Below are 26,353 nucleotides of genomic sequence, written 5' to 3'. Positions count from 1 at the left end.
ACTTTATCAAAACTGAATCAAGCAGACCAATAAGTGACATAGCACCAGAATCAGGGTCTCTCCCTATATCATGTAGCAAAATTATAAAAACTGCAGATTCCCTTTAAAACTTGACCAGACGTATTTTGTGGTTGCAAATTAACTTAGTAAAGAGTCCTTGATAACATACCTCAGGCAAATGCATATCTAGAGTGACGCAGCGACGGCGCAGGTCCATGTGCCACGATGGACGGGACGTCACTTCGGTGCGGGATGTTGCACATTATTCCTGATACATTTATCTCTGGCCTGCGACTCTCACGAGTAAAGGAAGCTCCAGAGACAAATTCACAACAGACTTTATTATAGGTGGTCTCCGCTCCTCAGAATATAACTGAACGCATACAGGACTGAGAGAATTTATTTTTTATCATAAATATTGGTTTTCCTTTTTTTTTTATTTTTTTTCAGTTAAATGTCCAGGCATAAAAGGTGGTGACCGTTCTCCCAGTTTGTTATCGAAGACTTTGTTTTACAGTCCAACTTGGAAAAAAAAAAAAAATAGGTTTTGCATTGCTGACGATCCACATTCTGGAGTTGGGGGGTGCAGGATTGTCCCCTCGTCCCTTCAAGAATAGCTCGATGGCTTGTTCCCTGAGTCGTCGTCTTGAGAGCCCATGCTCTGCAAAGAACAAGAGGCCGGGTCAGGCACAGGAGGCAATTCTGTATATGGCAGCGGTCAGCTAATTTTAACAAACCCTAGGTAAACCAACGTTACAAATCCTGTAAACACCCGATCGGTTGGGGACTTGGCTATCAGACCCCTAAAAATCTGGTACTGATGACCCCAATCCTGAATAAACCCTCTGCTCCCTATCTAACCTCTCTAACTCACCTCTTCCTCTCTCTGACCACAACCTTCTCACATTCTCTTCCCTCTCCACTCCATGTCTACAATCCCCACCCCATAAACTTTCACACCCTCGCAGAAATCTTAAACACCTTGACCTACACTCATTCTCTGAATCCCTCCTCCCTCTCACAGATATAAGTTCCTTACACAATGCGGATGATGCTGCTGCTCTATATAACACCACAATAGCTGTAGCTTTGGAATCTGCTGCCCCACTTACACATACCAAAGCTCGCAAAATCAACAGACAGCCCTGGCACACCAGCCTGACCAAAGAACTGAGGTGAGCTTCCAGGGCTGCTGAGCGCAGATGGAAAAGATCCCACTCCAACGAGCACTTCATCGCATTCAAACAGTCCCTCACTACTTTCAAGACCACACTCGCCACAGCTAAACAAACCTACTTCTCATCTCTCATATCCTCCCTGTCTCACAACCCCAAACAGTTATTCAACACCTTCAATTCTCTCCTCCGTCCCCCAGCACCTCCTCCCTCCCCACTCATCTCAGCTGAAGACTTTGCCTCATTTTTCAAGCAGAAGATTGATAACATCAGAGACAGTTTTAGTCAACAACCCCCAGTGCCCTTTCTCCTGACTTCCCTGCCCTCCTCCCCCAAAACCAACTTCTCCACCATTACAGATCGACTCTCCACTCTACTCTCAAGATCACATCTCACCACCTGTGCACTTGACCCGATCCCATCCCACTTCATCCCAAACCTCACCACAGTCTTCATCCCAAACCTCACCACAGTCTTCAACCTATCACTAACAACTGGTGTTTTCCCCTCAAGCTTTAAACATGCCTCCATCACACCTATCCTCAAAAAGCCCTCTCGACCCATCCTCTGTATCTAGCTATCGCCCTATATCACTTCTCCCCTATGCCTCAAAACTACTGGAACAACACGTCTACCTTGAACTGTCCTCCCACCTCTCTTCTTGCTCCCTCTTCGACCGCTTACAATCTGGCTTCCGGTCACACCACTCCACTGAAACTGCCCTTACTAAGATCCCCAATGACCTCCTAACCGCCAAGAGCAAGCGACACTACTCTGTCCTCCTCCTCCTGGACCTGTCGGCTGCCTTTGACACAGTGGACCATTCCCTATTATTACAGACCCTCTTATCCCTTGGCATCACAGACCTGGCCCTATCCTGGATCTCATCATACCTAACAGACCGGACATTCAGCGTCTCCCACTCTCACACCACCTCCTCACCTTGCCCCCTATCTGTCGGAGTCCCACAAGGTTCAGTCCTAGGACCCCTGCTCTTCTTCATTTACACCTTTGGCCTGGGACAGCTCATAGAATCTCATGGCTTTCAGTATCATCTCTACGCTGATGACACACAGATCTACATCTCTGGACCAGATATCACCTACCTACTAACCAGAATCCCTCAATGTCTGTCCACTATTTCATCCTTCTTCTCCGCTAGATTTCTGAAACTTAACATGGACAAAACAGAATTCATCATCTTTCCCCCATCTCACGGGACCTCCCCAACGAACCTATCCATTACAGTAAATGGGTGCCCATTCTCCCCAGTCCCACAAGCTCGCTGCCTCGGGGTAATCCTTGACGCTGATCTCTCCTTCAAACCACATATCAAAGCCCTTTCCACTTCCTGCCGACTTCAACTCAAAAATATTTCACGAATCCGTTCATTCCTCAACCAAAAATCTGCAAAAACCCTAGTCCATGCCCTCATCATCTCTCGCCTTGACTACTGCAACCTCCTGCTCTGTGGCCTCCCCTCGAACACTCTTGCACCCCTCCAATCTATTCTAAACTCTGCTGCCCGACTAATCCACCTGTCCCCCCCGCTATTCCCCAGCTTCTCCCCTCTGTCAATCCCTTCACTGGCTGCCCATTGCCCAGAGACTCCAGTACAAAACCCTAACCATGACATACAAAGCCATCCACAACCTGTCTCCTCCATACATCTGTGACCTCGTCTCCCGGTACTTTCCTGCACGCAACCTCCGATCCTCACAAGATCTCCTTCTCTACTCCCCTCTTATCTCCTCTTCCCACAATCGCATACAAGATTTCTCTCGCGCATCACCCCTACTCTCACCTACCATCGAAACCTTCAAAAAGAGCCTGAAGACCCACCTCTTCCGACTAGCCTATAACCTGCAGTAACCACCGATCGACCAAACCGCTGAACGACCAGCTCTACCCTCTCCTACTGTATTATCACCCATCCCTTGTAGATTGTGAGCCCTCGCGGGCAGGGTCCTCTCTCCTCCTGTACCAGTTATGACTTGTATTGTTTAACATTATTGTACTTGTTCTTATTATGTATACCCCTCCTCACATGTAAAGCGCCATGGAATAAATGGCACTATAACAATAAATAATAATAATAAAAGGTTGTCAGCATTGGAGCGAGTGATGTGATGCGTCCTGTCCAGCACGCATCAGACGCCGGAGAGAACCTTTAAAAGAATCGTCCAGGATGTCAGTCATCAGTATCAGATCAGTGTGTGAGTGATTATCTGTATCGATCAGTGTTGGGGGGGGGGTCATCTGTATCAGATCAGTAGGGGGTCACCGCCACTGAAAAGCCATTTGCAGCCCCCCATGTGTAGAAGATGTACACAGGTAAGCAAAGAAACGGCACAAAAAAAGGTGCACAGTCGAGCATAGAAAACAAAAAAAATGGCTTTATTGAAGAACCTGAGCGCTAAACATGACTTTTTTTATATCCAGGGATTGTTTATTTTTATATATTCTTTGTCTAGTTTTTGTATTTTTCAATTTTTTTTTTTAATTTCAATCTCTTTATTTTTAGCCTTGCATAACCTATATATATTACAAAATGGGAAGGAATGTGTTATACACACACACATTCCTTTTCTTACATCAGTTGTGTTTATTTATTCTTTCACTTTGCAGCCCCCTATTTTTCCCCCACATATACTGCCTATTTATTCATTCCCTTCATCGCCATAGTCGCACATTTAGGCGACGTTCACACATAACGTCTGGTAGGGACACGCATTGGGTTAAGGCTCTGTATCAGGTATATCTCCTGGTCACTAGTAATCGTTACCTATTAGGGTCCACATATACATTGTCCTCCTGGCTCCATCTTCGCTATATTCACAGAGTCAGGTGTTTGCAGGATTAGTGACATGCAGCCATTATAGGTTATCTGCGCCTTTGCCCTGTAGCCTAATATTTATATGGTAATATTTGTCATCATTTTATTATTATTATTATTATTTATTGTTATAGCGCCATTTATTCCATGGCGCTTTACATGTGAGGGGGGGTATACATAAAAACAAGTACAATAGTCTTAAACAATACAAGTCATAACTGGTACAGGAGGAGAGAGGACCCTGCCCGCGAGGGCTCACAATCTTCAAGGGATGGGTGATAATACAGTAGGCGAGGGTAGAGCTGGTCGTGCAGCGGTTTGGTCGATCGGTGGTTACTGCAGGTTATAGGCTTGTCGGAAGAGGTGGGTCTTCAGGCTCTTTTTGAAGGTTTCGATGGTAGGTGAGAGTCTGATATGTTGTGGTAGAGAGTTCCAGAGTAGGGGAGATGCGCGAGAGAAATCTTGTATGCGATTGTGGGAAGAGGAGATAAGAGGGGAGTAGAGAAGGAGATCTTGTGAGGATCGGAGGTTGCGTGCAGGAAAGTACCGGGAGACGAGGTCACAGATGTATGGAGGAGACAAGTTGTGGATGGCTTTGTATGTCATGGTTAGGGTTTTGTAATGGAGTCTCTGGGCAATTGGGAGCCAGTGAAGGGATTGACAGAGGGGAGAAGCTGGGGAATAGCGGGGGGACAGGTGGATTAGTCGGGCAGCAGAGTTTAGAATAGATTGGAGGGGTGCGAGAGTGTTTGAGGGGAGGCCGCAGAGCATGAGGTTGCAGTAGTCAAGGCGAGAGATGATGAGGGCATGGACTAGGGTTTTTGCAGATTCTTGGGTGAGGAATGAACGGATGCGTGAAATATTTTTGAGTTGAAGTCGGCAGGAAGTGGAAAGGGTTTGGATATGTGGTTTGAAGGAGAGATCAGCATCAAGGATTACTCCGAGGCAGCGAGCTTGTGGGACTGGGGAGAGTGGGCAGTCATTTACTGTAATTGATAGGTTCGTAGGGGGGGTCACGTGAGATGGGGGAAAGATGATGAATTCTGTTTTGTCCATGTTGAGTTTCAGATATCTAGTGGAGAAGAAGGATGAAATAGTGGACAGACATTGAGGGATTTGCTATTTTCCTTGTGCATTACCTTTAACACTTGATTGGTGATAATCCCTTTATATTAAGTCTTTTGTGTGATTTACCTTCATTATTTTAGAAATCACTGCGTTCAGCATTTGAGTTATTATTCAGTCTCTGTCTCGTTATTTATTATTTTTTTCTTTCCTGCTTCTATAGGATTTATTACCTTGGACTACTTTCATATTGAGCATCTATTGTATTCCTGATTGGTGAGGCATATACTTGTACATATTTGTATATAGTCCTCTTTGGACAACCATGCGCTTTCTCTGCCTGTTGTCACTTGATGTTTTTATTTTATTTGTTTAGCTCTCCTGTCCTCCAATAAAGCCATTTTTTATTAATTTTTCATGCTCAGCTTCTGTGCCTACCCGACTACCCTTCCCCTTCTTTTGCATAGTTAGTTGTAGCCCCCCTAGTTTCTAGCTACATTACACATGTTTTGTGCTGCCCAATATTCTTTCCTTCGAGAAGATGTACGCAGTGCACGGAGCTCACTCCGCTGTGTAATGTCCGTTCTCCGCTCTGCAGATCACATCCACTACCAGGATCAGAGCATCAATATCCAAGAACGGACACTACACTTCATCCTGCGTTGTAGGGTCCCAGCTCTGTACTCTGTTTACTTCCGGCCACCGCAGGAGCTGCAAACTGATCACCCCACATCTGATATTGATGACAGTTCCTAAAGCTATGTCATGAATACACAAGTCCTAGACTTCCCCTTTAAGCCTCCTTCTGTACTGTAAATCTGTAAAAGGTTACTGGTACTACTACCATACAATGCGTCAGGCCATGCTGGGAACACTACTTTCTCCACCGATTATTACCTTCTGAACAAACTGTGGGTTCACTGTGATTTCTTGATCCATTGCTTTTAATCGATCGTCAAGGTCTATACAGCGCAGCATCTGGAGATCAAAAACAAAGATTATATTGCTCTGCTGGGGGGGTCACAATACACAACCGAATGCTTACATATTAGAGAAAAGTGGAAACACACTAGTGAAAAGTCGTAGCTATGTAATAATAGATCAAATTCTTCCATCAGAGGCCTGTGATGGATGCTATACAGTGGCATCCGTCACCCATAGGTGCCCGCTGTGGTCTGCAGCACTTTCCTCCATAGCGTAATAAATGAGGACACGCCAGGACGCCCTTCTGCTCTCCGTTTGGTGTATGGCGGTCTACAGAAATGACCTGTAGCTTTTAGTACCGTATATATTCAGCCAAACTCACACTCCTCCCCAGTAAAGTAGGAGACCCCGTGCTACTTACCTCCTGATCAATATTGTGAAGCATAGCAGGATTGTTGTATTTCTCAGGATTATCGTGAAAGCAAACCATGCCGTCCTTCTGATTAATACTTGCAAAAATTTCACCATCTTCTATCTGGAAGTGGGGGGATAAAAGAGAAAACATTAAAAGGAACGATCAGAAAGACGCAATAGGATTCTTCATCTGCCGAATTGGATATGTGATGGCCATATTTACATCCCAGCACATGGTGGAAGACCCCCACATTAGTCTGTGATCTGACAGCAGAAGTCATGTCATGTTCTGAGAATTTCTTACCATGTACAGAACATATTTTTCAGCCTCTTGAGCACCGGATAATTGAACTCGACTGGCCATGTCTTGTAATGAAAGCGTTAGGAAGGTCTGGAAGAAAGATGGGAGCATCAGCTTTACATAGGAGCCATAGATTACAGTAAAGGTCTGATATATCCTATACATGTAATAAAGCCGTACGCCGTTGTAAGAAAACTTGGATGCTTTCATCTAGAAATGGCGCCACTATTGAACTTTGGTCATTTGTGGTATTGCAATTTAGCAAGTGAGTGTGGCTGGGTTGTAATACTACAACGTAGTGCTGGTCTTAGGGCATGTTCACACATTGGTTTTGGTGCAGTGGTGTCAGGAAAATCGCCACGTGTGAACATACCCTCACAACGGCGTCCATGCTTATCTATAAGGACAAAGGACGTACCAGATGTGTGGTCACCAGTGGCGGCCCCTCCGTGTCCCCCCACACACACACTTACTTTGGTAAGCCTCTGTATATTCTTTTTGTAGAGGGAGGACAGACATTGCTTCACCAGCCCCATGTTATTGTCCCTGGCAAAGGTCTCGCTGTGTTTGTTCACCAGGTTCCTCAGCTCGGACGGGTTGTTGGTCGCGTAGACCTGTGCAAGCTCGTGGTACGCATTGCTAAGAGGCTGCAAAAAAAAAAAAAAAAAAAAAATCAAGTGATCCGGATGTATTAATGCAAAACAGTGCAGTGTATAATGCAGCCGCCCACCTTGATAAATCTCCCGACGATCTGTGAGGTATATTTAGGCAGCTGCTGGACTTTTCCTAGGAGAATCAAAGAAACTAGGATATACTTCTTATAGGATTCCAACATGATGTGACTGACGGCCATGGCCGGTGTCGTGATCGCCTGCGAATTGAAAAAGAGCGAAGTGACATGTTATCCACGTGCACAACATACGGGTACATCTCACGGAGGAGACGGACACAGATGGTGAATCCCCCCATTGTTACACCATCACCCTCACGTGGCTTTCCTACCTGCTCATAGAAGTAAAGTGCCCTCTCGAAGTTCTTCAGGCCGGTGTAGATCATCCCCCCATAGTAATAATAGCACAGGAAGGGTCTAGCGTCGTATGCACCATTCTCTTTACATATGTCCATCATGTCTACGTCTAAGTAAGCCAGTGCCGGCTTAAAAAATTTCGCTAATAAGCAGAGCTGTGAGAAGAGGAGAAAGGCGGTCAGTGCACAGAACATGCCCGAAAAAACAAGGCCACTTATATTTCGGCTGCACTGTGGAGTCAGAGGTAGTTTGAAATCTACCTTTCGCATGCTTTACACTGCAGCTCTGCTTCTGAGCCTGATGCCTGAGGACAAGGGTGTAATTACCTGGCAGAGATCTGCGTGAATTGAGGTCAGCTGATTTGTATTCATTTGCATCTTGTCTATGGCTTGTCTGAGAACGCAGATCCCTCGTAAAGGCTGGAAGGTAAGAGAAGGACAAAAATGAGTCAATGAAACCCAGCATTAATAGCAACTTCCTAAAGGGGTAGGGCAGATCTGAAAGAAGGCAACAGAGATATGGGGACCCCTTAAAGGGCTTGTCCAGTCTTACCAGTATGTGCTAAAACTGATAGGATCAGTAGGGGTCTGACCTGGGGGGGGTCTGATCTCAGAGGATCACCACTGATACTGAAAAAGAATGGTCGCTTTGCTGTCTTTCATGCACTGCACTGGCGCCTCTTCATTCTCAGGATCAGACCCCCAAATCAACTGACATTTTGTCAAGACCTCTGTTTGCAGTCAGTGACTACAAAGCCTAGGCCTCAAGATTCTCACAGCAGAGGGTTTGCTGCAATGTATCCACACTCACCTGCTTTCTCTCCACAAGTGCATTTGTTAACTGATGGCAAAGACCAGCAACTGTAAAGAGGAAAAAAAGTAAGGAGAATCAGGGTCTGTCGTATCCGGGGGTCTGCCATGTCCGGGGGTCCGGCCCTCACCAGTACAGAACAATACTCACACGTGTCTGTGGCGTATCTAATGTGCTCCCCATTACAGGTGCTAATGAAGAGCTGGACTTGGGAAAACAAGGTCTCAAAATCAGGAATACTGGGCATGGAAAACTTCACGAACCTGCGGAGGAGAGATAAGCAGCGCCGTCAGCGCAGCCAGAAAAGCCACAGGCACCGCTGAGGACCCCCACCAATGCTCATGGTGGGGGTTGGTTAAATGAAGCAGTAGTGCACACGTGTGATCACTGGAGCATAGGTCGCACATGCTCAGTACTGCTCAATTCACATAAGACTTTGGGAGCCACAAACTAAGGATTAGTGGGGGATCGAAGCATCCAAATCACCCACAATCATATGATTGCATCATCTTCCCAGTGGATACGATAAATGCTCTTTAGGAGCAACCTCTTTAATGTCAGAACAAAAAGCCGGGGGCACTATAGAGCCAGTCTTATCCCTTATGACATAGAGACTATTTGCATACCTGTTACTAGAGGAGCATTGCCTGACCTACAGGTCTTCCCATGATGGCACCACAAGGAGAAGCAGCTGCCAACAGAAATACAAGGCAATCCCAGCTCATGATTTCCAAAAAAAGCAAATCTATACTCACAGAACAGCAAGGACTCCCAAGGAATGCTCCTGGACATCAAGGGCCCCCAGCACTGTGTCTAGGTGGGAGAGATTCTTCGCCAGCAGCTCGCCGCTCTTATTGATAAGCTCACACAGCTGAGTCATTTGTCCTGAAATACAGAACATATAACATGTACAATACACGGTACTAGAGAAGTGGAACTGTGCATCACCGGACAGCCGCCTGTGTATGAGCGAGAGAGGGAACTGTGCATCACCTGACAGCCACCTGTGTATGAGCGAGAGAGGGAACTGTGCATCACCTGACAACCACTTGTGTATGAGCGAGAGAGGGAACTGTGCATTACCTGACAACCACTTGTGTATGAGCGAGAGAGGGAACTGTGCATCACCTGACAACCACATGTGTATGAGCGAGAGAGGGAACTGTGCATCACCGGACAGCCGCCTGTGTATAAGCGAGAAGGGGAACTGTGCATCACCTGACAACCGCTTGTGTATGAGCGAGAGGGGAAACTGTGCATCACCTGACAACCATTTGTGTATGAGCGAGAGAGGGAACTGTGCATCACCTGACAACCGCTTGTGTATGAGCGAAAGGGGGAACTGTGCATTACCTGACAACCGCTTGTGTATGAGCGAGAGAGGGAACTGTGCATCACCTGACAACCACTTGTGTATGAGCGAGAAGGGGAACTGTGCATCACCTGACAACCACTTGTGTATGAGCGAGAAGGGGAACTGTGCATCACCTGACAACCACTTGTGTATGAGCGAGAGAGGGGACTGTGCATCACCTGACAACCACTTGTGTATGAGCGAGAGAGGGAACTGTGCATTACCTGACAACCACTTGTGTATGAGCGAGAGAGGGAACTGTGCATCACCTGACAACCACTTGTGTATGAGCGAGAGGGGGAACTGTGCATCACCTGACAGCCGCTTGTGTATGAGCGAGAGAGGGAACTGTGCATCACCTGACAACCGCTTGTGTATGAGCGAGAGAGGGAACTGTGCATCACCTGACAACCGCTTGTGTATGAGCGAAAGGGGGAACTGTGCATTACCTGACAACCGCTTGTGTATGAGCGAGAGAGGGAACTGTGCATCACCTGACAGCCGCCTGTGTATGAGCGAGAGAGGGAACTGTGCATCACCTGACAACCACTTGTGTATGAGCGAGAGAGGGAATTGTGCATCATCGGACAGCCGCCTGTGTATGAGCGAGAGGGGGAACTGTGCATTACCTGACAACCACTTGTGTATGAGCGAGAGGGGGAACTGTGCATCACCTGACAACCACTTGTGTATGAGCGAGAAGGGGAACTGTGCATCACCTGACAACCGCTTGTGTATGAGCGAGAGGGGAAACTGTGCATCACCTGACAACCACTTGTGTATGAGCGAGAGAGGGAAATGTGCATCACCTGACAACCACTTGTGTATGAGCGAGAGGGGGAACTGTGCATCACCTGACAACCACTTGTGTATGAGCGAGAGAGGGAACTGTGCATCACCGGACAGCCGCTTGTGTATGAGCGAGAGAGGGAACTGTGCATCACCTGACAACCGCTTGTGTATGAGCGAAAGGGGGAACTGTGCATTACCTGACAACCGCTTGTGTATGAGCGAGAGAGGGAACTGTGCATCACCTGACAACCACTTGTGTATGAGCGAGAGAGGGAACTGTGCATTACCTGACAACCACTTGTGTATGAGCGAGAGGGGGAACTGTGCATCATCGGACAGCCGCCTGTGTATGAGCGAGAGGGGGAACTGTGCATTACCTGACAACCACTTGTGTATGAGCGAGAGGGGGAACTGTGCATCACCTGACAACCACTTGTGTATGAGCGAGAAGGGGAACTGTGCATCACCTGACAACCACTTGTGTATGAGCGAGAGAGGGGACTGTGCATCACCTGACAACCACTTGTGTATGAGCGAGAGAGGGAACTGTGCATTACCTGACAACCACTTGTGTATCAGCGAGAGGGGGAACTGTGCATTACCTGACAACCACTTGTGTATGAGCGAGAGGGGGAACTGTGCATCACCGGACAGCCGCCTATTTATGAGCGAGAGAGGGACCTGAGCACTGCCCGACAACGGCTTGTGTATGAGCGAGAGCCGGAACTGTGCATCACCTGACATCCGCTTGTGTATGAGCGAGAGAGGGACCTGTGCATCACCTGACAGCTGCCTGTTTAAGAGAGAGGGGGAACTGTGCATCCCCTGATAACCGCTTGTGTATGAGCAAGAGGGGAAACTGTGCATCACCTGAAAGCCGCCTGGGTATGAGCGAGAGAGGGAACTGTGCATTACCTGACAACCGATTATGTATGAGCGAGAGAGGGAACTGTGCATCACCTGACAGCCGCCTGTGTATGACCGAGAGGGTTAACTCTGCATCACCTGAAAGCCGCCTGTGTATTAGGGAGAGGTAACTGTGCATCACCTGATAGCTGCCCGTGTATGAGGGAGAGAGAGGTAACTGTGCATCACCTGACAGTCTCACCTGTGTATTAGGGAGACAGGGGGAAATCTGCAATACCTGACAGCTGCCTGTGTATGACAGAGAGGGGGAACTGTGCATCACCTGAAAGCCGCCTAAGCATTTGACCTGAAATACAGAACAGAGGATAATATATAACATGTACAATACACGGTGCTAGAGAAGGGGACCTGTGCATCTCCGGACAGCTGCCTGTGTATGAGTGAGAGAGGGAACTGTGCATTACCTGATAGCCGCCTGTGTAAGAGCGAGAGCGGGACCTCTGCATCACCTGACAGGTGCCTGTGTATCAGATAGGGGGCACCAAAACATCACCTGAAAGCTGCCTGTATATGAGTGAGGGGGAATTATGCATCACCTCAGACACCTATGACAGAGCGAGAGGGGAACCTGTGCATCCCTTGACAGCCGCCTGTGTATGAGCGAGGGAGAACTGTACATCACCTGACAGCCGCCTGTATATGAGAGAGGGAGAGATCTGCATCACCTGAAAGCAATCTGTGTATGAGCGAGAGAGGGACCTCTGCATCACCTCACGGCCACCTATGTAAGAGCGAGAGGGGGACCTGTGCATCACCTGACAGCCGCCTGTGTATGAGGGAGAGAGGGGGACCTGTGCATCATCTGGCAGCCGCCTGTGTATGAGGGAGAGAGGGGGACCTGTGCATCACTTCACAGCCGCCTGTGTATCAGAGAGGGGGCCCCAGAGCATCACCTGAAAGCTGCCTGTATAAGAGCGAGAGGGGGACCTGTGCATCACCTGAAAGCCGCCTGTGTATGAGAGAGAGGGGGACCTGTGCATCACCTGGCAGGCGCCCGTATATTAGGGAGAGCGAGGGGGGGAACTGTGCATCACCTGACAGCCACCTGTGTATGAGAGAGAGGGGGACCTGTGCATCACCTGGCAGGTGCCTGTATATTAGGGAGAGCGAGGGGGGGGGAACTGTGCATCACCTGACAGCCACCTGTGTATGAGAGGGAGGGGAAACTGTGCATCACCTGGCAGGCGCCTATATATTAGAGAGAGAGGGGGGGGGGGGGGGAGACTATGCATCACCTCACAGCCTCCTGTGTATTAGGGAGAGAGGGGGACCTGTTCATCACCTGACAGCCACCTGTGTATGAGAGGGGGACCTGTGCATCACGATAGCCGCCCAAATACGAGAGCGAGACCCGTGCATCAACTGAAAGTCGCTTGTGTATTAGGGATAGAGGGGAACTCTGCAGCACTCCACAGGTGCCTGTGTATAAGAGAGGGGGACACCTGTGCATCACCTGACAGCCGCCTGCACATGAGAGAGCGGGGGATCTGTGAATCACCTGACAGCCTCCTCTGCATGAGCAACAGGGAGAACTGTGCATCACCTCACGACCACCTATGTATGAGAGAGAGGGGGACCTGTGCATCACCTGACAGCCGCCTGTGTATGAGAGGGAGGGGGACCTGTGCATCACCTAACAGCCGCCTGTATATGAGAGGGAGGGGGACCTGTGCATCACCTAACAGCCGCCTGTATATGAGAGGGAGGGGGACCTGTGCATCACCTAACAGCCGCCTGTATATGAGAGGGAGGGGGACCTGTGCATCACCTGACAACCACTTGTGTATGAGCGAGAGAGGGAACTGTGCATCACTGGACAGCCGCCTGTGTATAAGCGAGAAGGGGAACTGTGCATCACCTGACAACCGCTTGTGTATGAGCGAGAGAGGGAACTGTGCATCACCTGACAACCACTTGTGTATGAGCGAGAGGGGGAACTGTGCATCACCTGACAACCACTTGTGTATGAGCGAGAGAGGGAACTGTGCATCACCGGACAGCCGCTTGTGTATGAGCGAGAGAGGGAACTGTGCATCACCTGACAACCGCTTGTGTATGAGCGAAAGGGGGAACTGTGCATTACCTGACAACCGCTTGTGTATGAGCGAGAGAGGGAACTGTGCATCACCTGACAGCCGCCTGTGTATGAGCGAGAGCGGGAACTGTGCATCACCTGACAACCACTTGTGTATGAGCGAGAGAGGGAACTGTGCATCACCTGACAACCGCTTGTGTATGAGCGAAAGGGGGAACTGTGCATTACCTGACAACCGCTTGTGTATGAGCGAGAGAGGGAACTGTGCATCACCTGACAGCCGCCTGTGTATGAGCGAGAGAGGGAACTGTGCATCACCTGACAACCACTTGTGTATGAGCGAGAGGGGGAACTGTGCATCACCTGACAACCACTTGTGTATGAGCGAGAGAGGGAACTGTGCATCACCTGACAACCACTTGTGTATGAGCGAGAGAGGGAACTGTGCATTACCTGACAACCACTTGTGTATCAGCGAGAGAGGGAACTGTGCATTACCTGACAACCACTTGTGTATGAGCGAGAGCCGGAACTGTGCATCACCTGACATCCGCTTGTGTATGAGCGAGAGAGGGACCTGTGCATCACCTGACAGCTGCCTGTTTAAGAGAGAGGGGGAACTGTGCATCCCCTGATAACCGCTTGTGTATGAGCGAGAGGGGAAACTGTGCATCACCTGAAAGCCGCCTGGGTATGAGCGAGAGAGGGAACTGTGCATTACCTGACAACCGATTATGTATGAGCGAGAGAGGGAACTGTGCATCACCTGACAGCCGCCTGTGTATGACCGAGAGGGTTAACTCTGCATCACCTGAAAGCCGCCTGTGTATTAGGGAGAGAGAGGTAACTGTGCATCACCTGATAGCTGCCCGTGTATGAGGGAGAGAGAGGTAACTGTGCATCACCTGACAGTCTCGCCTGTGTATTAGGGAGACAGGGGGAACTCTGCAATACCTGACAGCTGCCTGTGTATGACAGAGAGGGGGAACTGTGCATCACCTGAAAGCCGCCTAAGCATTTGACCTGAAATACAGAACAGAGGATAATATATAACATGTACAATACACGGTGATAGAGAAGGGGACCTGTGCATCTCCGGACAGCTGCCTGTGTATGAGTGAGAGAGGGAACTGTGCATTACCTGATAGCCGCCCGTGTAAGAGCGAGAGCGGGACCTCTGCATCACCTGACAGGTGCCTGTGTATCAGATAGGGGGCACCAAAACATCACCTGAAAGCTGCCTGTATATGAGTGAGGGGGAATTATGCATCACCTCAGACACTTATGACAGAGCGAGAGGGGAACCTGTGCATCCCTTGACAGCCGCCTGTGTATGAGCGAGGGAGAACTGTGCATCACCTCACAGCCGCCTGTATATGAGAGAGGGAGAGATCTGCATCACCTGAAAGCAATCTGTGTATGAGCGAGAGAGGGACCTGTGCATCACCTCACGGCCACCTATGTAAGAGCGAGAGGGGGACCTGTGCATCACCTGACAGCCGCCTGTGTATGAGTGAGAGAGGGGGACCTGTGCATCATCTGGCAGCCGCCTGTGTATGAGGGAGAGAGGGGGACCTGTGCATCACTTCACAGCCGCCTGTGTATCAGAGAGGGGGGCCCCAGAGCATCACCTGAAAGCTGCCTGTATAAGAGCGAGAGGGGGACCTGTGCATCACCTGAAAGCCGCCTGTGTATGAGAGAGAGGGACCTGTGCATCACCTGGCAGGCGCCTGTATATTAGGGAGAGCGAGGGGGGGAACTGTGCATCACCTGACAGCCACCTGTGTATGAGAGAGAGGGGAAACTGTGCATCACCTGGCAGGCGCCTATATATTAGAGAGAGAGGGGGGGGGGGGGGACTATGCATCACCTCACAGCCTCCTGTGTATTAGGGAGAGAGGGGGACCTGTACATCACCTGACAGCCACCTGTGTATGAGAAAGAGGGGAAACTGTGCATCACCTGGCAGGCGCCTATATATTAGAGAGAGAGGGGGGGGGGGACTATGCATCACCTCACAGCCTCCTGTGTATTGGGGAGAGAGGGAGAACTGTTCATCACCTGACAGCCACCTGTGTATGAGAGGGGGACCTGTGCATCACGATAGCCGCCCAAATACGAGAGCGAGACCCGTGCATCAACTGAAAGTCGCTTGTGTATTAGAGATAGAGGGGAACTCTGCAGCACTCCACAGGTGCCTGTGTATAAGAGAGGGGGACACCTGTGCATCACCTGACAGCCGCCTGCATATGAGAGAGCGGGGGATCTGTGAATCACCTGACAGCCTCCTCTGCATGAGCAACAGGGAGAACTGTGCAACACCTCACGACCACCTATGTATGAGAGAGAGGGGGACCTGTGCAACATCTGACAGCCGCCTGTGTATGAGAGAGAGGGGGACCTGTGCAACATCTGACAGCCGCCTGTGTATGAGAGGGAGGGGGACCTGTGCATCACCTAACAGCCGCCTGTATATGAGAGGGAGGGGGACCTGTGCATCACCTAACAGCCGCCTGTATATGAGAGGGAGGGGGACCTGTGCATCACCTAACAGCCGCCTGTATATGAGAGGGAGGGGGACCTGTGCATCACCTAACAGCCGCCTGTATATGAGAGGGAGGGGGACCTGTGCCTCACCTAACAGCCGCCTGTATATGAGAGGGAGGGGGACCTGTGCATCACCTAACAGCCGCCTGTGTATGAGAGAGAGGGGGACCTGTGCATCACCTGACAGCCGCCTGTGTATGAGAGAGGGTGACCTGTGCATAACCTAACAGCCGCCTGTATATGAGAGGGAGGGGGACCTGTGCATCACCTAACAGCCGCCTGTGTATGAGAGAGAGGGGGACCTGTGCATCACCTAACAGCCGCCTGTGTATGAGAGAGAGGGGGACCTGTGCATCACCTGACAGCTGCCTGTGTATGAGAGAGGGCGACCTGTGCATCACCTAACAGCCGCCTGTATATGAGAGGGAGGGGGACCTGTGCATCACCTGACAGCCGCCTGTGTATGAGAGAGGGCGACCTGTGCATCACCTAACAGCCGCCTGTATATGAGAGGGAGGGGGACCTGTGCATCACCTAACAGCCGCCTGTGTATGAGAGAGAGGGGGACCTGTGCATCACCTGACAGCCGCCTGTGTATGAGAGAGGGCGACCTGTGCATCACCTAACAGCCGCCTGTATATGAGAGGGAGGGGGACCTGTGCATCACCTAAAAGCCGCCTGTATATGAGAGGGAGGGGGACCTGTGCATCTCCTAACAGCCGCCTGTGTATGAGAGAGAGGGGGACCTGTGCATCACCTAACAGCCGCCTGTATATGAGAGGGAGGGGGACCTGTGCATCACCTGACAGCCGCCTGTATGAGAGGGAGGGGGACCTGTGCATCACCTAACAGCCGCCTGTGTATGAGAGAGGGGGACCTGTGCATCACCTAACAGCCGCCTGTATATGAGAGGGAGGGGGACCTGTGCATCACCTGACAGCCGCCTGTGTATGAGAGAGAGGAGGACCTGTGCATCACCTGACAGCCGCCTGTATATGAGAGGGAGGGGGACCTGTGCATCACCTGACAGCCGCCTGTATGAGAGGGACCTGTGCATCACCTGACAGCCGCCTGTGTATGAGAGAGAGGGGGACCTGTGCATCACCTGAGAGCTGCCTGTGTATGAGAGAGGGGGACCTGTGCATCACCTGACAGCTGCCTGTGTATGAGAAAGGGGGACCTGTGCATCACCTGACAGCTGCCTGTGTATGAGAAAGGGGGACCTGTGCATCACCTGACAGCCGCCTGTATATGAGAGGGGGACCTGGGCATCACCTGACAGCCGCCTGTGTATGAGAGGGGGACCTGTGCATCACCTGACAGCCGCCTGTGTATGAGAGGGGGACCTGTGCATCACCTGACAGCCGCCTGTACCTGTATATCAGGGCTGTGGAGTCGGAGTCGTGGAGTCGGAGTTAGTTTTGGTTGGAGTCGGAGTCGGTAGAAATGTACCGACTCCAGCTTTAAAAAAAATGTATTAATATTTCATAATTGAACTTTCATATGAATTTTATAAATGTTACTCAAATATATATGTTCTATCAAACTATGAACAACAGTGATAAGCAGTTCTGCTGGAGATAGAGACATTTCTTACTTCTTGTGTGTCACTGTTCTCCACTGCCCTTATCTAATCTTATACTTGGTTAACCTCATGCTGCCCCAACCCCCCTACTTACAATGTATGAAACTGAAAGTGAAAATGTGTTGCAAATTGTTAGTAGTAAAGCTCCTCCTCTAGACTAGATCATACTAGGTGTGCGTCTTCCAAGCATCTCACAGCTGCCTGCTACTCAGAAGAGGAAGACTGTAAGAAGTATTATCCTTTCAACAAACTTTGCATCAATTAACTGTGAGTACATGAGGAATAATAACAGTATTACTGACCACTATATCAGTTGTACGACCTGGCAATAATTTTGTACAATTGTTTTTAGGAAAAACAATTGTCATTTGGATTGTGAATGCAGAATTAAAAACCTGAGAATGTCAAAGAAGCATCACATTAAATCAGCTGTATTTGAACATTTCACCATCACTCAAGATAGAAAACATTATGTCTGTCAGTGTATGACAAATGATCCAGACGAAAACAAATGCTGTGAAGCCAAGATGAGTGCATATTCAGGCAAAGATAAAAATGCGCCTACCAGAGCTTCTAATCTAAAGAGACATTTACAGCGCTTTCATCCAGAAGTACTGAAAGCAGTGGATGAGAAAGACTGCATCCAAACCAATGAACCAGTGCCCAGCTCTTCCAGCCAAACAAAGGAGCAGAGAACTTTGCAGCCATCAGTTGCAAGATATTTTGTCAGTGACAAAGTTACTGTGACAATGACAGTAGATACATTTAAAAAACAGATCATAGAGCTTGTTGTAAAGGATAGTGTGCCTATTTCATTATTTTCACGACCAGCTTTTATGTGTCTGAATGGGGAAATGGCCCGCAAGCTTGGTGTTTCTCTGGAGAGAGAGAGAGAGTATTAGAAAATTAGTAATCGAAGAAGCTTTTAAACAAAAGGAAGAACTTAAAAAAACTCTCAAGGGACGCTTTCTGTTTCATAAAATGGATGCCTGCACACGTCACAGAGTGAACTATTTTGCCATCAATGTCCGATTTGTTTGTGACAAAAATGAAATAGTTACCAAGACATTGGCAGTAAAAGACACCAAAGCTCATCACACCAGTGAGTTTCTCCAGGTCTTGGTGGAAAAGGTTCTGCAAGACTATGAACTTAAAAAAGAGCAAGTTCTTTCTGTCGTAACTGACAATGCTTCAAATATGATAAGTACTATTAAGCTAATGAATGAGTGTAATGATGGTGACCAGCAGCTAGAAGAACATTCTGGGTCCACAAACACAGAAATGTTTGAAATAGAGGAACACAGTATTGTAACTGAGGAGCAAACTGAAGTTGCTTCAGATGAACAGCAACATGATAGTTTAGATGATCTTGTTGAAACTGTGTCAATATGTTCTTTCATTCATCACATGCGCTGTGTTGTGCATACGCTACAGCTGGCTATAAGAGACAGTCTGCAAGAAGGACATGCTGCTGCACTGATTGGCAAGGTGAGAAAATTGGCTACTGTTGCCAGAACCCCTAAAGTTGACTCAATTTTGAAGAGACGTGCTGGAAAAGGGGCAATTATTGATCAAGCCACACGATGGGGCAGTACTTACTTAATGATTCAGCGCTTGGTTGAACTGAAAACCTTTCTTGTAGACATGGCTAACCCTCAACTGACGCTAAATGAAAGTCAGTGGAATCAGGTGACTGAGCTGGAAAAATTGCTAGAGCACCCATTTACAGTGACTAAAAAATTACAAGCAGAGGACTTAACTCCAGGTATTTTCTTAAAGGAGTGGAAGAACCTGATGTTTCGCCTGTCCCAAAGTGGAGGGTTAATTGCAAGTGGCATTGCTACATCAATGAAACGGATAGAGGAGCTACTATTACAAAATAACATTCTTTTGGCAGCTGTTTATGTAGACCCAATGCATCGGATTCTTCTAGATGATCAACAGCTAAGTAAAGGAAAAGAAGCTCTGCTTGAAATAGCAGTAAGGATGAAAGGGTTGCAGAACAGTCAGGAGGAACAAGAAGAATTTGGTCGTCCTGCCACATCTTCACCCTCATCATCAACTGATGAAGAATTTAATTTCAAAAAATATTTGGATCACAAGGACCGTGCAAAGCGTTCCCGCATAGAAGAAGAGTCATCCCCATCAAGGAACACAGCCAGTACATTTCAGCAGGATTTTTCATGTGCACTAAAAGAAATTGAGAAATTTGACCGTTCATCAAAAATAACAGTGCAACAAGCGATTCCTCTGTATCCTGACATTGTCAGAGATGTTGCCCGAGTGGTTACTGCTTTGCCACCAACACAAGTTAGTGTAGAGAGGTTGTTCTCTGCTCTCATAATTAGATCAGATTTGAGGGCATCCATGAAGGAGGATCTGACAGAGGCAATACTTTTTCTGAGGACAAATTTATAGATTTCTTCTTATTAACTGCATAAAAGTGTTTATTGCATATTTACTTACAGTTTAGAAAAGTTTATAAAAGTTATTTGCTATATTCTAATTGTATTCTAATAAATGTAGTTTTTGCTCCAAGTGGTCTGATTACTTATATGATGGTGAGAAACTGAATAAGCGCGATGTTTAATATTTTACAACAGTAAATTTGTTGTTATGAATTGGCCATTTATGAAGGAGTCGGAGTCGGAGCCTGATAAAATCCAGGAGTCGGAGTCGCAACTGTGGCTTACTGACTCCACAGCCCTGCTGTGTATGAGAGGGGGACCTGTGCATCACCTGACAGACGCCTGTATATGAGAGGAGGACCTGTGCATCACCTGACAGCCGCCTGTATATGAGAGGGACCTGTGCATCACCTGACAGCCGCCTGTGTATGAGAGGGACCTGTGCATCACCTGACAGACGCCTGTGTATGAGAGGGGGACCTGTGCATCACCTGACAGACGCCTGTGTATGAGAGGGGGACCTGTGCATCACCTGACAGACGCCTGTGTATGAGAGGGGGACCTGTGCATCACCTGACAGACGCCTGTGTATGAGAGGGGGACCTGTGCATCCCCTGACAGACGCCTGTGTATGAGAGGGGGACCTGTGCATCCCCTGACAGACGCCTGTGTATGAGAGGGGGACCTGTGCATCCCCTGACAGCCGCCTGTGTATGAGAGAGAGGGGGACCTGTGCATCACCTGACAGACGCCTGTGTATGAGAGAGAGGGGGACCTGTGCATCACCTGACAGACGCCTGTGTATGAGAGGGGGACCTGTGCATCACCTGACAGACGCCTGTGTATGAGAGGGGGAACTGTGCATCACCTGACAGCTGCCTGTGTATGAGAGGGGAACCTGTGCATCCCCTGACAGCTGCCTGTGTATGAGAGGGGGAACTGTGCATCACCTGACAGCTGCCTGTGTATGAGAGGGGGAACTGTGCATCACCTGACAGCTGCCTGTGTATGAGAGGGGGAACTGTGCATCACCTGACAGCTGCCTGTGTATGAGAGGGGGAACTGTGCATCACCTGACAGCCGCCTGTGTATGAGAGGGGGAACTGTGCATCACCTGACAGCTGCCTGTGTATGAGAGGGGAACCTGTGCATCCCCTGACAGCTGCCTGTGTATGAGAGGGGGAACTGTGCATCACCTGACAGCTGCCTGTGTATGAGAGGGGGAACTGTGCATCACCTGACAGCTGCCTGTGTATGAGAGGGGGAACTGTGCATCACCTGACAGCTGCCTGTGTATGAGAGGGGGAACTGTGCATCACCTGACAGCCGCCTGTGTATGAGAGGGGGAACTGTGCATCACCTGACAGCTGCCTGTGTATGAGAGGGGGAACTGTGCATCACCTGACAGCTGCCTGTGTATGAGAGGGGGACCTGTGCATCCCCTGACAGCCGCCTGTGTATGAGAGGGGGAACTGTGCATCACCTGACAGCTGCCTGTGTATGAGAGGGGAACCTGTGCATCCCCTGACAGCTGCCTGTGTATGAGAGGGGGAACTGTGCATCACCTGACAGCTGCCTGTGTATGAGAGGGGGAACTGTGCATCACCTGACAGCCGCCTGTGTATGAGAGGGGGACCTGTGCATCACCTGACAGCCGCCTGTGTATGAGAGGGGGACCTGTGCATCACCTGACAGCTGCCTGTGTATGAGAGGGGGAACTGTGCATCACCTGACAGCTGCCTGTGTATGAGAGGGGGACCTGTGCATCCCCTGACAGCCGCCTGTGTATGAGAGGGGGACCTGTGCATCCCCTGACAGCCGCCTGTGCATGAGAGAGGGGGACTTGTGCATCATCCCCACTAATCCAGTACTGATGACTTATACTGATAACACCTCAACATTAAAGCACCGAACATCCCCTTTAAGGTAACAGAAGATTGTACAGCCTGGATGCAATTGTAACAAATCCTCCGCCTGATTCACTCCTCAGCGGAATCCTGGCTTTGCTCTTAGCTTTCGGCCCTTCGATGGAGCCATCTATGATCTTATTCACTAGCAGCAAATCTATTGCAAAAAAAGGCCAATCGGCTTTAAGCTCTTACTTATTCTTCTGAGTATTTAAACGCTAATCCGATTGGTTGTTGTGGGAAGCAAGAGGCGGGATTTACCCACAGCAACCAATCAGTTCAATGCTTTTATTCTAGGAATACCACCTAGAAGATGGTTGCTATGGGCACGAACTCCAGCTGATCTGATTGGTTACTACAGATGACTCCACCTCCAGCTGTCTAAGCCAACTAATCAGCTTTTAGCTTTCAATCTTCTGAGAATTAAAGCACTGATCGGATTGGCTGCCACGGAGTGAACACTCTTGCCGCTCTTTTCACGTCTCACAATGAAAACGCTAATCTGATTGGTTGATACAGAAGTGAGTACACTTTTCCTTTGGTTTCTCCCTCCGGCCTGTGCCCTGCCCCTCACACCCGCACACACACACTCCTCCCCGGCCTCCTCACCTTGAGAGGACAGCTGCCTGACGCTGTTAACGAACTGCTCCAGAGCGGAAGCCATGGTGCGGGGAAGTCTCCCGCCTCCCTCCGCAGAGGAGAGCCGGTGCCGGGGAGACGAGAGAGCAAGGAGCACAGGCCGAGCTCACTCACCGCGCCGAAATCTCGCGAGACCCTCGCTGGAGCACGCGCCTAGTGACGTCTCGCGAGAACGACGTCAATAAGGAGGCGTGGTCAGGTGTTGCGTGAGGGCGTGGTCAGGTGACGTCACTAACGGAACTCTCGCGTTACTAGGCAGCAGGTTAGTGATAACGGAGCGACAGACCGGAGCTGAGCTGACAGATGGGGACCACAGCTCCCAGCATGCCATGACCCTGGGGGGAGGGCAGTGTCTCCGCAAGGGGGTGCTAGGCTGCTTCCATGGTGTGTTCCATCACATTTAAAGGCATTCTTCACTCTTTATGTCACCTTAAAGGGGTGCTCCGCCTTCAGGGACGTTTTATATATATAATTGCATGGAATTAATGCTAGAAATCATTCTTGTTAGTTGCACTAATAATGTTGCACCTTCTGTCGCTTCCATTTGTCGCCGACTGCAGAATGAGTCAACTGAGGATCCATCAGTGAGCGCAAAAAAAAAAAATCATTTTAGACGTTATTTTTGCACTGTGTTTTTCAGCCATCATCTGCCTCTATTTTTTGCAATTTTTCCAACACTTTTGATAAAAATGTCATTCAGTAGTACAAAATGTTTATGCAAAAAAATAAAAAGCATGCACTCAATGCGGCATTGTTAAAAATAAAGTTATGATTCCTGGAGGAAAAAGAGGGGTAAAAAAAAAAATGGAAAAACGTCCCGTCGGGAAGGAGTTTCAAGTGGTTTACCGTGTGGGATAAATAAGGTGTAAATGTTTTCTACTGATACGGCAACGGGATTGTAGTTTTTTTATTCATTATTTTGTAAGTGAAAAGAGATTTTTCTTATGTTGGAATTATGAAATATTGAATTTCTGCTGTGATCATCACTTCTATGTTACATTGCAGGATATTAGGCCTCTGGCCCGACCTGATCCATATATACAGGTGCCAGAAATTCATCACCCTATTTGGTACCCCATAATCTATGTCCGCTCTCTGAAAGACTGGGTTCACATTGCGTTTAGGCAGTCCGTTTAACGGATTGCACTACACCACGGCATAACACGGTGTAACACCATCCGTTAACACTGCCATTAACTTCTATTAGGAGCGCATGCCATAAATCGGCATGCGCTAGCGATGTGCCGTCATTCAGCGACGGACCCTCGGACTCGGGCTACAGCATTCGGGGGTTCGTCACCGCTAGCACAGACAGGGAAGCTGCGCTAGCGTGATCGCCTAACGCGATCACAAAATGACAGTTGCGCTAATGCAGTCCGTCAACGCCATGCGTTGAACAGACTGCATTATCGCAATGTGAACCTAGCCTTAATCACTCAGATGCAGTGATTGCTGTTGACCGTGGTATCAGAGGAGTTAAGCAACTGGGATTAGAGATTCCTGGACAACCAGGATAGCAGATTCCTGAACAGCCGGGATCAGAGGTTTCCGAACAGCCGGGATCAGAGATTTCCGAACAGCTGGGATCAGAAATTCCCGAAGAGCCGGGATCACAGATTCCTGAACAGCCGGGATCAGAGGCTTCTGAACAGCCGGGATCAGAGGTTTACGAACAGCCGAGAGCAGAGGTTTCCGAATAGCCGGGATCAAAGGTTTCCAAATAGCTGGGATCACAGATTCCTGAACAGGCAGGATCAGACTTTTCCGAACAGCCGGGATCAGAGGTTTCCGAACAGCCGGGATCAAAGGTTTCCAAATAGCTGGGATCACAGATTCCTGAACAGGCAGGATCAGAGGTTTCCGAATAGCCGGGATCAGAGGTTTCCGAATAGCCAGGATCAGAGGTTTCCGGATAGCCAGGATCAGAGGTTTCCGAATAGCCAGGATCAGAGGTTTCCGGATAGCCGGGATCAGAGGTTTCCGAATAGCCAGGATCAGAGGTTTCCGGATAGCCAGGATCAGAGGTTTCCGGATAGCCAGGATCAGAGGTTTCCGAATAGCCAGGATCAGAGGTTTCCGGATAGCCAGGATCAGAGGTTTCCGAATAGCCAGGATCAGAGGTTTCCGGATAGCCGGGATCAGAGGTTTCCAAATAGCTGGGATCAGAGATTCCTGAAGAGCCAGGATCACAGATTCCTGAACAGCCATGATCAGAGGTTTCCGAACAGCCGGGATCAGAGGTTTCCGAACAACCGGGATCAGAGGTTTCCGAACAGAAAGCCGGGATCAGAGGTTTCCGAACAGTCGGGATCAGAGGTTTCCGAACAACCGGGATCAGAGGTTTCCGAATAGCTGGACATCGACAGTAGAAAAAAAAAACATTTTGGTGGTTATGATGAAACATGTATTGACAGTCACTAATAAGTCACTGGTCAACATTTCTGGCAGCCCTGATATGTAATACCATGTAAAATATCTTTTAATATAAAATGCTAAGTGAAACACTCGGAGATGCCAGTTTTATTTTGGTTCCTTGTTCATAATGGCAAAAATGAAAGAGCTTTCTGTCCAGACCAGAAATTCTATTATCTTTAAGCACAAGCAGTGTAAATTCTATTATCATCAACAACAAGTAGTTTAGATGCTATTATCACCAAGCACAAGCAGTCTAAATGCTAATATCACCAAGCACAAGCAGTCTAAATGCTAATATCACCAAGCACAAGCAGTCTAAAGAGTACAATACTCCAAAGACCTCGACATTGCAGCTTCAATATTTCCAAATGTTACAAAAAATTTTGCTCTACGTAGAACAGTTAAGAACCTGACAGGACATGGACAGAGGAACATTGTGGAGAGAGATCTACAAAAGTTGGTTTGAAATGTGGGTGTTATACAGTTGTCTCAACTGGGCCGAACCACGATAAGTTTTAAAAGTCGTCTCTGTGACATCCTAGGCCTCCTTAAGGTGCAGTTGGAAGCTCCGGATACATGCATCCACCCTGACTCACCAGGTGAGTCTATCAGTGGAAAAGATACCAAGTACAGCATCCGAAAAACTTCAGGTTGAGTTGGAAACATCTGTGTCACTCGGCACTAAACAACACAGGGCTTTATGGGTGACGGTCAAAGAGGACACCACTGGTTAAACAAAGACATAAAAAAGAGAATGAACTTTGCCAAACGTTACATAAATAAACCTCAATCCTTCTAGGAAAGTGTTCTGTGGAGAGATGCGATCAAACTAGACCTCTGTGGTAATGTATACAATAAACTAAAGCCTGTAGAGAAACTGCCCCCTACCGATGGGACTCGTGGTGGAGGATCCTATAGAGAAATCTGCCCCCTAATTACAGGGGACACGGTGGAGGATCTTGTAGAGAAAACTGTCCCCCCACCATACAGACGTGGCATATGAGCCTATAGGAAAAAGTGCCCCCTACCTACAGGGCGGAGGATCCTGTAGAGAAAAGTGCCCCCTAGCAACAGGAAACATGGTGGAGGATTCTATAGAGAAAAGTGCTCCCTACCTACAGGACACATGGTGGAGGATGCTATAGAGGAAAGTGCCTCCTACCTACCGGAACACAAGGTGGAGGATCCTATA

At 48.7% G+C, this 26,353-nt stretch overlaps 2 protein-coding genes across 6 annotated transcripts in view; one reads left to right on the top strand and one right to left on the bottom strand.

Moving 5' to 3' along the window:
- Positions 1-322: 322 nt before the first annotated feature.
- On the bottom strand, positions 323-22,850 carry COPS3 (COP9 signalosome subunit 3). 4 transcript variants are annotated; one of them, XM_073558509.1, is made up of 13 exons: positions 22,717-22,850; positions 14,615-14,683; positions 9,308-9,437; positions 8,703-8,815; positions 8,553-8,602; positions 8,069-8,161; positions 7,718-7,897; positions 7,446-7,586; positions 7,189-7,362; positions 6,719-6,805; positions 6,422-6,535; positions 5,974-6,054; positions 323-661 (listed from the first exon to the last, which is right to left on the bottom strand). In XM_073558509.1, exons 1-13 carry the CDS (start codon positions 22,769-22,771, stop codon positions 608-610), a joined length of 1,341 nt encoding a protein of 446 aa, XP_073414610.1. In that variant the 5' UTR covers positions 22,772-22,850; the 3' UTR covers positions 323-607. The 4 variants fall into 4 exon arrangements, with proteins under 4 accessions (XP_073414610.1, XP_073414611.1, XP_073414609.1 ...); XM_073558510.1 differs by lacking the exon at positions 14,615-14,683; XM_073558508.1 differs by lacking the exons at positions 14,615-14,683; positions 22,717-22,850 and adding an exon at positions 11,843-11,931.
- NT5M (5',3'-nucleotidase, mitochondrial) overlaps positions 22,518-26,353 on the top strand; it is an 18,879-nt gene continuing 15,043 nt past the window's right edge. The window contains exon 1 of one of the 2 annotated variants that reach the window (XM_073558516.1): positions 22,518-22,628. The gene's annotated coding sequence lies outside the window, so the exon portion shown is untranslated. Of the gene's footprint in view, positions 22,629-22,885; positions 23,009-26,353 lie in introns of those variants that run through there. The other variant, XM_073558515.1, reaches the window with a different exon arrangement.

This window comes from Dendrobates tinctorius, unplaced genomic scaffold, assembly GCF_039654945.1.
Source record: "Dendrobates tinctorius isolate UK_male_01 unplaced genomic scaffold, ASM3965494v1 ptg000257l, whole genome shotgun sequence".
In the NCBI taxonomy this organism is placed as follows: Eukaryota; Metazoa; Chordata; class Amphibia; order Anura; family Dendrobatidae; genus Dendrobates; species Dendrobates tinctorius.
This window is presented reverse-complemented; position numbering and strand designations above follow the sequence as displayed.

Excerpts from the sequence above, each read along its gene's own strand:
- COPS3 (XM_073558509.1), bottom strand. The coding sequence starts at position 22,771 with ATGGCTTCCGCTCTGGAGCAGTTCGTTAACAGCGTCAGGCAGCTGTCC. Across the intron at positions 7,898-8,068 it reads TTCACGCAGATCTCTGCCAG|CTCTGCTTATTAGCGAAATT; the intron begins GTAATTACACCC and ends CTCTTCTCACAG. Across the intron at positions 6,536-6,718 it reads AAAAATATGTTCTGTACATG|ATAGAAGATGGTGAAATTTT; the intron begins GTAAGAAATTCT and ends CCCCACTTCCAG.